The sequence below is a fragment of the Peromyscus maniculatus genome, chromosome 5 (genome assembly GCF_049852395.1).
Source record: "Peromyscus maniculatus bairdii isolate BWxNUB_F1_BW_parent chromosome 5, HU_Pman_BW_mat_3.1, whole genome shotgun sequence".
Taxonomy (NCBI): domain Eukaryota; kingdom Metazoa; phylum Chordata; class Mammalia; order Rodentia; family Cricetidae; genus Peromyscus; species Peromyscus maniculatus.
This window is the reverse complement of record NC_134856.1, coordinates 27,757,695-27,771,584: the sequence shown is the minus strand read 5'-3', so window position 1 is coordinate 27,771,584 and position 13,890 is coordinate 27,757,695. Positions and strand designations below refer to the sequence as shown.

The 13,890-nt window shown below is 46.9% G+C and overlaps 2 protein-coding genes across 16 annotated transcripts in view; one reads left to right on the top strand and one right to left on the bottom strand.

The window, feature by feature from the left end:
• Nucleotides 1-1,210: 1,210 nt before the first annotated feature.
• On the bottom strand, nucleotides 1,211-4,936 carry LOC102921583 (RNA binding motif protein, X-linked-like-1). 2 transcript variants are annotated; one of them, XM_006971723.4, is made up of 2 exons: nucleotides 4,808-4,936; nucleotides 1,211-2,756 (listed from the first exon to the last, which is right to left on the bottom strand). In XM_006971723.4, exon 2 carries the CDS (start codon nucleotides 2,652-2,654, stop codon nucleotides 1,488-1,490), a length of 1,167 nt encoding a protein of 388 aa, XP_006971785.1. In that variant the 5' UTR covers nucleotides 2,655-2,756; nucleotides 4,808-4,936; the 3' UTR covers nucleotides 1,211-1,487. The 2 variants fall into 2 exon arrangements, with proteins under 2 accessions (XP_006971785.1, XP_006971784.1); XM_006971722.4 differs by having other exon boundaries at nucleotides 1,211-2,802; nucleotides 4,808-4,922.
• Nucleotides 4,937-5,325: 389 nt separating this feature from the next.
• Nucleotides 5,326-13,890, top strand: part of Slc10a7 (solute carrier family 10 member 7) — a 231,452-nt gene continuing 222,887 nt past the window's right edge. For 13 of the 14 annotated variants that reach the window (XR_013051239.1, XR_013051237.1, XR_013051234.1 and 10 more), the window contains exons 1-2: nucleotides 5,328-5,671; nucleotides 11,300-11,382. Coding sequence is in view for 10 of the 14 variants with exons in the window: in XM_076571960.1 (XP_076428075.1) it covers nucleotides 5,572-5,671; nucleotides 11,300-11,382 (183 nt within the window). In the remaining 4 variants the exon portion in view is untranslated. Of the gene's footprint in view, nucleotides 5,672-11,299; nucleotides 11,383-13,890 lie in introns of all 14 variants that reach the window. The other variant, XM_006971724.4, reaches the window with a different exon arrangement.

Sequence of the window (13,890 nt, the reverse complement as noted above, 5' to 3'; positions counted from 1 at the left end):
TTTTGAAACAGGGCCGATCCTCCCACCCCAAGCTCCCAAGTACTAGGGTTACACCATACTCAGTTCACACTCAAATTTATGTGCCCAAGGTGTCGTGTATGCTAGGCAAGCATTCTACCAGCTGGGCTACTTCTCCAGTCCATATCAAGAGGTACTTTTTTTTTTCTTTCCCAGAGCTGAGGACTGAACCCAGGGCCTAGCAAGCACTCTACCACTGAGCTAAATCCCCAACTCCCAGAGGTACTTTGTAGTAAGGGACCAAAAGAATACTTACTGAGTAAACAACTCATCTTGTCTTTCTGTTTTTGTGTCCATTTTTGCCTGGAAGTAAATGAGGTAATGCAACAGAAAAGCCTCAGAAAAAATGATAGCCAGTAGTGATGCTACACACCTAAAATCTAGCCCTGGGGAGGTGTAGTAGTAGGATCATTGTGTGAAGCCAGCTAGGGCTACAGAGTAAAACCCTATTCTCCCTTTTCTGGTCTCCATAGGAACCTACATACAAGTGATGCACAAAAACTCACAGGCACTCATACACACATAAATATATAAATCTTAAAAAAAAATATTAAACAATGCAGCTGGGCAGTGGTGGCACATGTCTTTAATCCCAGCACTCGGGAGGCAGAGGTAGGTCTCTGAATTCAAGGCCATCCTGGACTCACTACGGAGTGAATTCCAGGAAAGGTGCCAAAGCTACACAGAAAATCCTTGTCTGGGGGGTGGGGATGGGGGTGGGGGAATCCCAGCACTCAGGAAAGAAGTACATGGATCTTTGAGTTCAAGGCCAGCCTGGTCTAGAGTGAGTTCCAGGTCAGCCAAGGCTACACAGATAAACCCTGTGTCAAAAACCAAATAAAGAATAAAAAAACGGAGAGGGAAAAAGGGAGGCTCTTGAAGATTCCCCAAGAAATGTCGAGGAAAAAAACAAAAACAAAAAACCAGTCAGCTTTGTGCCTTTGCTTTCTTGTGTTCTGGGCGATAGCCCTTCAAGTTTTTCACAGAGGCTTAAGTCAGAAGACACCCCAAGATCCTAAGAGTAGCAAACCACCACCACCACCACCCCTACTACCCCTAACAGTTAGCTTGTCTGTATAGGCAGGCTAATTCAACTCTCCAGGACCAAAGGATATCTAGACGGTCCCTCAAAGATCTTAGAATGGCTCACCTCATTTCCTAGAAGGGGGAAAAAAAAAATCAAGACAGGAAATTGTCTTTAGGGACACTTTTACTTGGAAAATTACAACACTAGTACAAGTCAAGTCTTACACATTTAACATTTGCTTATTGAAAGCAATTCATAATATCAAAATTAATCATGTTTTACTTTTATCCTCACAAGAACACAAAAATGATGAAGGGGAACTTAAAACAGAAAAATTTAAAAAGGTAACACAACTTTTCTTAGTAGTCCTTGGGTAGTTACGACAGAAGACTTTCCATCTTTTTGTTTCTTTGAATGGAGACCTTGATCCAAAGTCTTGGTTCTAGTATCTGCTTCTGCCTCCCCCTCTATCAGATCGGCTTCCTCCACGGCCACCTCCTCTTGGTGCTCCTCGGCTTGAACTGCTGTAGGAATCACGTGGAGGAGGGTAGCCCCTTTCCATAGAAGGGGGGAGCCCCCGTTCTTGTCTGCCAACACGATCACGGCCACTTGAGTAGAGATCACTTCTGCTGCTTGAGTAACTATCTCGACTTCCACCGTAGCCATCACGTGAGCTGCTGTAATCATCGTAGCGACTGCTTCCTCCATAAGATGGTGGTGGCCCTCGTGTAGGGGGTGCGCTGCGGGAGTTACCGTAACTCTCATACGAATCTCTGTAGGAACCTCCACTTGGATGATCTGAATAGTCACGATCCCGACCATATCCGTCTCTATCACCATAGCCTCTTGATGGGTAGTCGTCACGTGAACTGGAATGACTATAATCACGGTAGGTATAATCTCTTGGTGGTGGTGCATAATCTCTGGTGTCACGGGAGCTTGGGTAATCTCTGCTTGAATAGCTGTCTTTTGTAGAATATCCATCATCTCTCGGGGACAAATAAACATCTCTGCGAGATGGCAGGGGCTCCCTTCTTGGAGGGCCTCCATAGCTATCTCTTCCACGTGACACTGGGGCTCTTCCTCCCATTCCACTGCTGCTGCGAACTGGTCCTGAAGGCGTTGATCTTTTAGGAGGGGGACCCCCGCTTCGTGGTGGTGGTCCTCTTTTTACTGGAAGTGGTCCCCTAGAAGAACTCATGTTAAAGTTCATGGAATAGCCACCGTCATCCATGTATCCTCCACGCGAAGGGGGTCCCCTAGTTCCTCCACTTCCTCCTCGAAGACCTCTGGGAGGGCCCCTGCTTCTTGGAGGTGGAGGTGGTCCACGTCTGCCACTTTCAAATGATGGTTTGGTAGCTTGCTCCACCTTGATGGCTTTTCCATCCAAGGACTTCCCATTCATATCTCTAGCTGCATCTTTAGCATCTGCTGGGCTTTCGAAGGTGACAAAAGCAAATCCTCTTGATTTGTTGGTTTCGCGGTCTTTCATCAAAAGTATTTCCACTATTCGTCCATACTTGCCAAATACCGCTTCAAGGGCTTTCTCATTTGTTTCTGTATTAAGCCCACCAATGAAGAGCTTTCCTGGGCGATCTGCTTCAACCATCTTTCCTTCCAGCTCAGAGTCGAGGGGACTGTGAAGGTCTCAAGCTCCTAGAAGCTCGCTGAATGGATCTTCCAAGTAGCTCAGCGGTGACAGCTGCTGGGTCTCAGAACAGAACAGAAAAGCCGCTAGGACTACTGCACACGAGCACCTGTGAATAGTTTTCTATTAGTTTCCTCAGGCTGCTGTAACAATGCACTGCAAATGGGGGAGGGATTAAAAATACTGACTTTCTGATAGTTCAGGGGCTCATCAAGTATGAAGGTGAGGTTTCTATCAGAAGCCTGAACAAAAATCTGTACTGGCCTCTCTCCTAGCTTCTAGTGGTAGCCAGCAGTTCTTCGGATCCCTGGCTTACAGATACCTCAAGCCAGTTAGGGCTTCCCCTTCATGTGGTGCTCATACTCCACCTGTCTCTCCTGTATACCTTCACATTACATTCTTAAAAGAACAGCAGTCACTGGATTGGGGACCTGCCTGAATCTAGTATAACCTCTTCTTAGGTATTTATACCTACAAACATCTCATTTCTAACAGAAGTCAAATTCTGAGGTTCAGGAAGGCATGCCTTTTACAGGGGACATTACTAAACAGTTACTTAATTTGGAGGAAGAATATAAGCTCATATAATTCATGTAAAGGAATCTGACCCATCATTCTGGATTACTTGGGTAAGTTCTAAATCCACGGACAACTATCTTTGTAATATATGCAGAAAAAAGGCAATGTTGACAATGGATGCAGAATAAATGACGTAGTCATTAGAGACATACGCAGGGGACTGTGAAACCAAACCAGCAGACACTTGAGCATCACAACCTTAAATCAAGGAAGCCAGGGGATGCCAACAGCCACAAGAAACTGAAAAGGGCCTTCAGAGAACACATGGCCCTCCAACACCTCCACTTTAGATTTTCTTCTTCTGCAACAGTAAAATAACCAATGTCTACTGTCTGGGTGCAACCAGTTTTTTTTTTTTTTAAGGGTGTGTGTGTGTGTGTGTGTGTTGGTATTTGTTATAGCAGCCCTAGCAAACTAATACGGTCCTGGACAATACGATTTTCAATGAACTCTTGTTAAAATAGTCTCCTATGAATTAAGATTCTGTTCTAAACAGATCCAAGTCTCTAGAATGAACTTGTGAGTAGACTCACTTAAGTCAGCACCATCTTTGTGATGGCCCTTTGAGGCAGATTTTTTTTTTTTGAACTGAGAAAATTACTGTAAGAAAATTATGTTATAAATTTTACTTCCCAAAACTCCACTTACCTTGTGACTGCCTTCTATTAATCTTTTATCACATTTCATGTACTTCTTTTGCCTGGTAAATTGTTTAATGTCTCCCTATTAAGTTCTTTTTATCTTGAGATTAGCTTTTCTTCATGCTGCCTGATGTATAATTACAGTGGGGGCTGTGCAACTGGGAACTGATAGCACAACTGCTTAAAGCAGCTTAGTTTTTGGATAGCGAGTCATGTCAGCAAGATAAAGTTAAATAGAGCAAATTGCAAGCCGAGTCTCTTTCAAGCTTTGAATGCATCCAGAATGAAAGTCTGGTATAATCGCTTTCGAACGTTACGTTCCATAGTAAACTATTCAAGTGGCTGATACCAGGCTGCTTCAAAATGTCCCACAATACTTTGTTCCTTTCTTTCTTTGGGTGCATAAAGAGGAAGGGTAGATGCTCGGAAGACCATTCGTGAAACTATGTCATAGGTCGCCAGAATGCAATGCAAGGAACCGGGGGCCGGACATCAGACCCTCCACCCTGGGTCTCGACCCTCACTGCTTTTGTTCTGAGTTCCCGGCCCCCTCGGCCGTCCTGTTGCTTTAGTGCTTCAGCTCCGGGGTCAGGCAAAGGCCCGCACCACGCGGCCTCCGGAATCGCCCGCCCACGCGCGGCACACGGGTGGGGAGGAGCCTGGGCCGCTCTCTCACCGCCCCCCCAGGGAAGATTTGCCCCATCCCGGCCGTCCTCCCCACTCCCGGGGCGGGTTTTGGCCGGGAAGGCGGTCGGGCAGAAAGGCCCGGGCAGGCCACCGACCTGGCGGGAAGGCCCGGCCCGCCTTCCCCGCCTTCCCCCCGCCGCCGCCGCTGCGGGAAGGCGGGAGGCCTGCCGTCCCGGACGTCTGCTCGGCCACCGATTTTCAACCTACCCCCGGGGCTAACGCTTCCCCAAGTAGGAAGCCGCTTTCCCGCGCCGGTCGCCACACGCGTCTGCCGCCACCGCTCCCGCCGAGAACCAGAGGCCGCGAGTGCCTCCCCTCCCCCCGCGCAACGTCAACGCGACGTCGGCCGTCGTCGTAATGCCCCGAGGAGCAGCGCACCAGAACCGCCGCCACAGCGGAAACCCGGTACCGCCCAGGCGCACCCGCGCGTCCCGCGGGCTCCGGGCGGAACGAGGGACGCTCTCTGCGAGGCATGCCCGGGGGCTCGGGGGGCCGTCGGCACGGCGGGGCTGCGGCGACGCCCACGGTGAGGCGAGGCGTCTGGGGCGCCTCCTCCCGCCGCCCCGCCGCGGGCCTCCCCGAGCTCGGACACGTCTGCACGGCAGCCGGTCCTGCTGGTGCAGCCGCGGGGCTGGCCCCCTCCGCCCGCCCCTCTCGCCCGGTGTGCCTCCATTTTACGTCTCCCGTACCCTGGAGTCCGCGACCCGCGTGCGCGCCTATTCGGAGGCGCGTGGTAGTGATGGCGGCGCTCAGCGAGGCTTTCCTGTCACTGGATACTACTACTCCCAGCCCGCCTCGGAGCCGCCCGAGCCAGCCCTCCGGTCTCTAGTTTACGAGTGGCAATTTGACTCGCTCTGCTGCATGTCTGGGGGGACCGAGCAAAGTGTGGAGACGCCCCGGGGATTCAGGGATCGCCGCTTGGAAAGCCAGCCGGCCAAACAAATAAACCAAACCCACCCACCCTAACCACCATGAGGCTGCTGGAGAGGGCGAGGAAGGAGTGGTTCATGGTCGGGATAGTGGTGGCGATCGGCGCCGCCAAGCTGGAGCCGTCGGTCGGAGTGAACGGGGGTAAGTGCCGCACCCCTGCCCGCTGCACCGCGGCGGGTCCCAGTCAGGACTCGTCCGTCTGCGGGTCTGCGGGAGGAGCGGCCGCCCGGCTGCCGTGGGGACCGTGGGGACCCCTCCACGCCCCGCCAGCCCCTCCACCCACGACGGCGCGCTCCCCGGGGGCTCTGCCAGGTGTTCTCACCTGCAGACCCGGCAGGGCATTAGGAACCGGGCAGAGGAGTTGGAGCACAGGTTGCTTTTTCTGCGGGCAATCAAATGACTTCTGCTCAGTGCCGGGAGTGAGGTTACAGAAAATGAAACTTAGTCCTCTTGCTTTTAGAGTAGCATCCCATCTCAAGGTACTTTAGGTTGCCACAAGTTCCTTATCTGTCCTGGAGTGGATCTCATTATCAAGTCTATTTCCGACTCCTCCCTTTTGCACCTTAAAAAAAAAAAAGGGCTATTGGGGGGGGGGAGAGAGAGAGAGAAAGAGAGAGAGAGAGAGAGAGAGAGAGAGAGAGAGAGAGAGAGAGAGAGAGAGAGAGAGAGAGAATAATAGAAAGAAACGAAAAAAAGAGAAAGGACTCTCTTACTCCAAACTTTTTTTTGTGGCTCATGTGGTGGAGAGGATAGTGTGCCTTAGTTGCTGACACTCCACAACTCCCAGCCGACTGACACGTTGCACTCTCCTTACAGGGCACCACTTCCGTGTGCTGCGGGGATTCAGTTGCTACAGCAGCAATCTAACAGATGCAGACTGTGTTAGGCTATGCAGTGTATGTTTGCTCAAGGAAGTGTGGATGGGTTAAAACCCCACGCCAATCCGGGAATAGTAGGAGCTTTGTAATGTGGTCTGTGGACACTGGTGGGGACGTGGGAAGTGTCATTGGCCTTTTATACCTTCTTCCCCACCTTCAGACAACCTTGTCCCGCTTTTCATAGACATTCATTGAATTTCTTCAACTCATTTGTGTTTTTGACCTTGTGTGTTAGATCCCAAGTTTATTGATGGATAGATCCTGCAGTGGGTCCAAGTAAGGACAGAAGAGGACATACATAATCATTTTCAAGTAGGAGGTGCTTATGTGGGTATTTGAAATTGTACCTTCTTGTTAAAACCTTCGGAAGTGAATGCATGATACCTCAGAATAGTAAGTGGTTCATTCTTCCCCCATCCCTAGTTTCTCCATTTAGAAGTAGCTTCTGTAATCGTTTGAATGGAATTATTTAAAACGGTGATTGTGGATAGGAAAGCTTTTGATTATTTGAGTTTTTTCCTTTTAAATTTACATATTTTAAAATTTAAATGCAACATATATACATAGAATTTCGATGCAACATAGAATAAGTTATTGTGACCACAAGACCACAACTCCATCATTTATGAATGATGCTACCATTTAGATCCCCGGTCCACTCCCACCCCCACCCCCCACCCCCAGAGTCTCTCTGTGTAGCCCTGGCTGTCCTGGAACTCACTGTAGACCAGGTTGATCTTGAACTCAGAGATCCACCTGCCTCCAGAATTAGTTTTTGATACACCCTTTCTGTGAGCTTTTGGGAACTTGTCCCTGGAGCTGTGAGACGTGCAGGTCTAGTGTCTTTGGAGTGACCCACGGTGCACACTGTACTGGTTATAGTGCTCGGGGTGAGAGCTCTTAATTTGCTCAGTACTGAGATGAAATCCCTGTGATGTGTGGCCTGTAATTCTGCAGAAGCTGGCCTTGCCAAATGTCTTTTTCTTGAATTTTCTGAATGCTATGTGGACAGGAAGGTGGCTGAATGGTTACATCAATTCTCTGGGACTTCTTGCTCTGGCAGATACAAGATGAATTCTGTGATCTTGTTTGTTCTATTGGACTCTGTTTATTGAACTTTTGTACATTATTGTGTCTTAGAAATATGTTCCAGCTGGGCGGCGGTGGAGGTGCATACCTTTAATCCCAGCACTCAGGAGGCAGAGGCAGGCGGATCTCTGTGAGTTCGAGGCCAGCCTGGTCTACAGAGTGAGTTCCAGGAAAGGTGCAAAGCTACACAGAGAAACCCTGTCTCTAAAAACCAAAAAAAAAAAAAAAAAAAAAAAAAAAAAGAAATGTTCCATTTTCAACAATCCTTATGGTATTAGCACAGGATTTTTTTCAGTCAAAAAGTAGAAGCAGAATATTCTCAGCTTATAACACGTTTTAAACCATCATGCCACTTTATTTTTTGATTGGAATATTGGGAGTGAACCCAGGACCTTGGTGCACCCTTGTTAAGCTCATGCTGTTCCCAAAGCACTTCTGCAGCCCCTCCCCCACCTCCCAATGCTGCTTTTGTAATGTTAGGGCCTGAAGCCAGGTAACAGGTCAGAGCTTAGTTAGGGGAGACCTGGGCTTCCTCTTTTATCATAACAATGGCAAAAAACTAAAATAATGGTTTTGGGGAGAGAGACCAGAGACACAGAGAGAGAATTAAAGATAAGTAATCACTATAAAGAGAAGGCCCTGTAAAATAAAGACACTTTTGGGCCGGGCAGTGGTGGCGGCGCACGCCTTTAATCCCAGCACTCGGGAAGCAGAGCCAGGCGGATCGCTGTGAGTTTGAGGCCAGCCTGGGCTACCAAGTGAGCTCCAGGAAAGGTGCAAAGCTACACAGAGAAACCCTGTCTCGAAAAACAAAAACAAAAACAAAAAAAAAAAAAAAAAAAATTAATAATAAAATAAAGACATTTTCTATGCTTTGATTTTTAGTCTAGAGAACAGGGCAGAATCAGCTAAATATTAGACATTGTGTTTCTTCTAGGGCCTTCCATGTGTAAAACCTACTTGTCTTAAGAAGAGCCAAACAATTTGGGATTTTCTGTGTAGGTTGTTAGGTTGAGAACTTTATTTTTTGTGACCATTTCAGCTGATGGTCTCACCTGTAAAATAAAAAAACAAAACTCAAAATAGCATCAAGCAACACTTTCACTGTGCCCTCATCAACACAAATTTAAAAACAAGGGCAGAAATGTCACTGAAAATATTTCTCTCACAATCCTTTTTTTTTAAGATAGGGTTTTACTGTGTTGCCCTGGCTGTCCTGGAACTCGCTTTGTAGATCAGGCTGGCCTCGAACTCACAGAGATCCGCCTGCCTCTGCCTCCCAAGTGCTGGGATTAAAGGTGAGTATTTTATTTTTTTATTTTAATTAATTTATTCTTTTTTGAGACATCGTCTGACAGTTAGCCCTGGCTGGCCTAGCATTCGCTACATATATAAAATCTAGGCTGGCCTTCTCACAGAGACTCTCCTGCCTTTTCTAGGATTGAAAGCATATGCACAAGCCCTGCAGTCTTAGAATATTTTAGATGATGCTTGGAGGTGAGATGGACATAGATAAAGAATGGCTTCTGTGGAATGTTACTGGGTGAGGCAGGCAGGGTGGCCAGGCAACCCCATTATCTCATTGTTAGGGAGGTAGAGGCAGGTGGCTCTCAGTTCAAGGTCTACAGAGCAAGTTCCAGGGCAGGCAGGACTGTATTAGAGAGACCTTGTCTCAAAAAACAAACAACAACAAAATAAAAAGATTGGGTTTTAGGACTCAAAATGGCTTCATTTTCTTATTGACCCTCTTCTTTTTTGATCATGTGAGTTTGTTTCTTCCATTTCTGTTGACTAATATTTGAATTGTGTTTAAAGGCAAAGGAAACCACCAACTAATTAAGCTTTATAAAGATCGGAATCTTACTGTTTTGGTGACCTGGGAGATACAATTATTAGTTTGGAAAAGGGACAAATTTATATCCTAGTTTCAACTCCTTCCTCAGTTTAAGTATTTGCCAATTTTCATTTGTGACCTGGGTGACCTCTAGTCCTGAAGAGTGCCCAACTTGGGGCCACCTGTTAGCTTTACAGTTGTGTGTGTCAAGGAGGAGCCTTGGATCTCTTTACTCCCCCTTTCTCCCTGACAGGTACATTCTAAGCAGCCCTGGAATTGCCCCACTACGTTTCTTGGCTTAGAATTCTTTAGATGTGCATCTAGTATTGTAGATGTGCATCTACAAAAGTCGGTGTGGCTTGTCTCTGAATGTGGAACGTTGGAGGTTCAGGATTAGTCCACTGAATTGAATGCCACATGTTATCTGTGGACATGTGTCTTTGGACCTCTCTTTATCTTTTGCCTGTAACCATGTCACTGATTCTCTCAGACTCTTCTTCTTCTCTAGAGATTCTGGAGGTACCACTGTGGACAGAGCCAGGGAGACAAGAATAGGGACTGACAAAAAGTGAGGACTCGGGGTGGGATTAAAAATGACTCGAGTTAAAATTCAGACAGGTAAAACTTATGGGAGCGCTCTACTTCTAAATTGAGTCAGATTCCTTTAAATTCTGCTTCTCAGTTGACTCTTTTTTTTTTTTTTTTTTTTTTTTTTTGGTTTTTTCGAGACAGGGTTTCTCTGTGTAGCTTTGCGCCTTTCCTGGAACTCACTTGGTAGCCCAGGCTGGCCTCGAACTCCCAGAGATCCGCCTGGCTCTGCCTCCCGAGTGCTGGGATTAAAGGCGTGCGCCACCACCGCCCGGCCAAGTTGACTCTTTAGTTGTTGCAGAAGTGTGTCCTGTGTACGATTGAGACAGCTATGCTCGCAGTTTGGAAAGCACTGTGCCTCTTTAGAAGTTTATGCTTCAAATGGAATGCTGGACATGCTTGTCCCTTTGTGCTCTGCTTTCCCAGCCTCAGCTAAAGGCTATTAATGCCAGGTATACAAAATAGCTTATTACATTGTTTGAGGGAATCTTTGTTTCTTTTATATTGTCCTGCAAATATCGAAGATATATTAGTGGATTAACAAGTGTTTGTTGAATGAATAAATTTGTATAAATAAGAAAGTGATTTCTTTCAAAATTTGATCTCATATATATATTTATATATATATAAAATATCAGTAGATATGGTGGAGGGTTTTGGGAACTCTATGCTATGATTGTGATCATGTAATTTGACTTGAAGCAAACCCATTCTAGCAACAAATTGCCTAAGAAATACATCAGAATGATAGAAATGTATTCTCTCAGTTCTGTAGGCCAGGCGTCCAAAGGTGTGGGGAAATCCTCTTTCTTGCTTCTTTTAGCTAGTGTTCACAAGTATCTTTTGCTTCCTTGGCCGGTGGTGTCATAACTCCAGTCGTTGTCCTGTCTTTGCTGTGTGTCTGCATACAGAGGTCCCTCTCAGAGTACCAGTCACTGGGGCTGGCTGCTAGTGCTGCTTAGTAGCGGAGTGCTTGCCCAGCATGTGTGAGACCCTGGTTCATCCCTGGTACTGCAAACACATAAGCCGACAAGCAAACATAAGTAGTTGTTGGATAGCCACCCAATTGCAGGAAAACCTCATCTTGATTTTCTCTACAGTAGTCCTATTTCCAATACGATCCCACTCACAGATACAGTGATACAGAAACAGTGTAGATACGACTTTCAGGAACACATGTACAGGAGAAGCAAATAGTATCTACCCTTGCTTCTCGGCCTGGGCACTGTTGACATTGTAGACATGATAACATCACAGGGATGCTTCACATGGAGAGAATGGGACTTGAGGGCACAGCACTAATGTTGAAAGCAGCCTTCCTTAAACCAACTCATTTCCTGCAGATGCTTTTCTAACAGTGACTCCTTGCTCTCTTTGTAGGACCACTGAAGCCAGAGATAACTGTGTCCTACATCGCCGTCGCAACGATATTCTTTAACAGTGGACTGTCGTTAAAAACAGAGGTACTGTCACCTGCGGGCACATGAAGAGCAGTGCAGAAAAGTTAACTTGATTTACTGTGTAAAGGCTTCACCGTGACAGAAAATGACTTGGACAGCAGCAGGACAGCATGCTGCGTCTGCATAGGAACTTCAGAATTGAGCATTGAGGACCTAGAGATGGGATTAGAATGCCTGTTTTGTTTTATTTATTCATTCATTTATTTTCTTCAGACAGGGTTTCTTTGTAACAGCCCTGGCTGTCCTGGAACTCACTTTGTAGACCAGGCTGACCTTGAACTCACAGAGATCCACCTGTCTCTGCCTCTTGAGTGCTGGGATTAAAGGTGTGCACTACCATGCCTGGCTGAGTATTTTGTTATTTTTTTTGATGACTTTTTTTTTTCCTTTTTGGTTGTTTTAGACAGGGTTTCTCTGTGTAACAGCTCTGGCTGTCTTGGAACTTGCTTGGTAGACTAAGCTGGCCTCAAACTCGTAGAGATATGCCTGCCTCTGCCTCTAGAGTGCTGGAATCAAAGGTGTACGTCACCACCGCCCTGCTTGATGACCATGCTTTTAATGAAGAAACTGGTGTGAGAATACCGATATGAAGAGATGTAATCAAGGAAATAGAAAGTAAAACTGTAATTCTGTATCTCACATGCTACAGAAAAAGATGTGTGGTAACACTAACAATTAAAAATGCGATTTTGAGCCAGGTGTGGTGGCACATGCCTCTAATCCTAGTGTCTAGTTTCTTTTCTGTTGCTGTGAGGAGACACTGTGACCAAGGCAGCTCTGGAAAGAGCCTCTGAGTGGGGGCTTCAGGTTTCAGGGACTGAATCCACTGCCATCATGGTGGAGAGCATGGCAGCAGACAGACAGGCCCGGTGCTAGAGCAGTAGCTGAGAGCTTGCGTATTGAGACAACAACCAGGAGGCAGAGAGGCTAGCTGGGCATAGTGTGGGCTTTTGAAACCTCAAAGCCTGGGAGGAGAGGAGGGAGGGGAAACTGGTCAGTATGTAAAATAAAGGGAAAAATGTTAATTAAAAAAAAAAGAAAGAAACCTCAAAGCTCACCCCAGTGAAACACCTTCTCCTGCAAGGCCACACCTCCTCTTTCCCAAGCAGTTCACCATCTGGGGACCAAGCATTCCAATACATGAATCTATGGGGGTCACTGTCATTTGGGCGCCTTGTGTTCAGGGTGCTGAGGTCAGGGAATTGCCGTGAGTTTGAGGCTAACCTGAGCTATACAAAACTAGAACCAAAATGGAGAAATAGTTTTTACTTTTAAAAATTAGTTTATTTTTTAATGGTATGTATAAACATAAATTGGGGATATGTTTTTAGAATGGTAATGGACTAAAGTACCTACTTCATAACTTAACTTTTTTTTTTTTTTTTTTTTTTGGTTTTTCGAGACAGGGTTTCTCTGTGTAGCTTTGCGCCTTTCCTGGGACTCACTTGGTAGCCCAGGCTGGCCTCGAACTCACAGAGATCCGCCTGCCTCTGCCTCCCGAGTGCTGGGATTAAAGGCGTGCGCCACCACCGCCCGGCTCATAACTTAACTTTTGGAGAAAACTGTAGTACACCTGCTCTGCTAAGGTATATTGAGGCTCATCAGGTGTTTGGTTTCTTTTTTTTTTTTTTTTTTTTTTTTTTTTTTTTTTTTTTTTTTGGTTTTTCGAGACAGGGTTTCTCTGTGTAGCTTTGCGCCTTTCCTGGAACTCACTTGGTAGCCCAGGCTGGCCTCGAACTCACAGAGATCCGCCTGCCTCCGCCTCCCGAGTGCTGGGATTAAAGGCGTGCGCCACCAACACCCGGCAGGTGTTTGGTTTCTATAACTCTCGTGGGTTATGGTCGGTTCCTAGGTCTTACGCTGTCTCCTCAGGTTTGTCAGGTTGTCTGAACTGCCTTTTATAGAGCACATTCTAGCATTCTGACAGTTGTCTTAGGAAACACGTTGGCACTGTCACTATGAAGTCACAGTCTGTCATGCACGTAGGAGATGGTCGTCACTGATCCAGTCTTCACTGAAATGGATCCTCTCAAAAGGAAAGATACAGAGAGATTGTCACATGTGAGAGAGGCGTGAGGAAGACTCGTGACTCCCCTCTCACTTATGGTGCAGGAAGAAAAGATAATACTGGGTGGTTTCTCAGGACAAAGTTATAAAAATATAATCTCTAGGGGTTGGGAGATGGCTTGGTGAGTAAACACTGTGCGAGTGTGAGACAGGAATGTGTAAGTGAGAGGTGAGGGCAGAGTGTGCGAGTGTGAGGGCAGAGGAGTGCGAGTGTGAGGACAGAGTGTGCGAGTGTGAGGACAGAGGAGTGTGCGAGTGTGAGGGCAGAGTGTGCGAGTGTGAGGACAGAGTGTGAGCCCCCAGGACCACGGAAGAGCTGGGTGGGTGGGGCACCCACTGTAGTCTCAGCTCTGCAGGTGGGGTGGGATTCCCTGGTAAAATGGCCAAGCCAGCCAAAGGGGAGTTGTGAGTTCGTGGGGACACCCTGCCCCTCAGTAGACACTG

Coding starts and splice junctions, on each gene's coding strand:
- LOC102921583 (XM_006971723.4), bottom strand. CDS start 2,654: ATGGTTGAAGCAGATCGCCCAGGAAAGCTCTTCATTGGTGGGCTTAAT.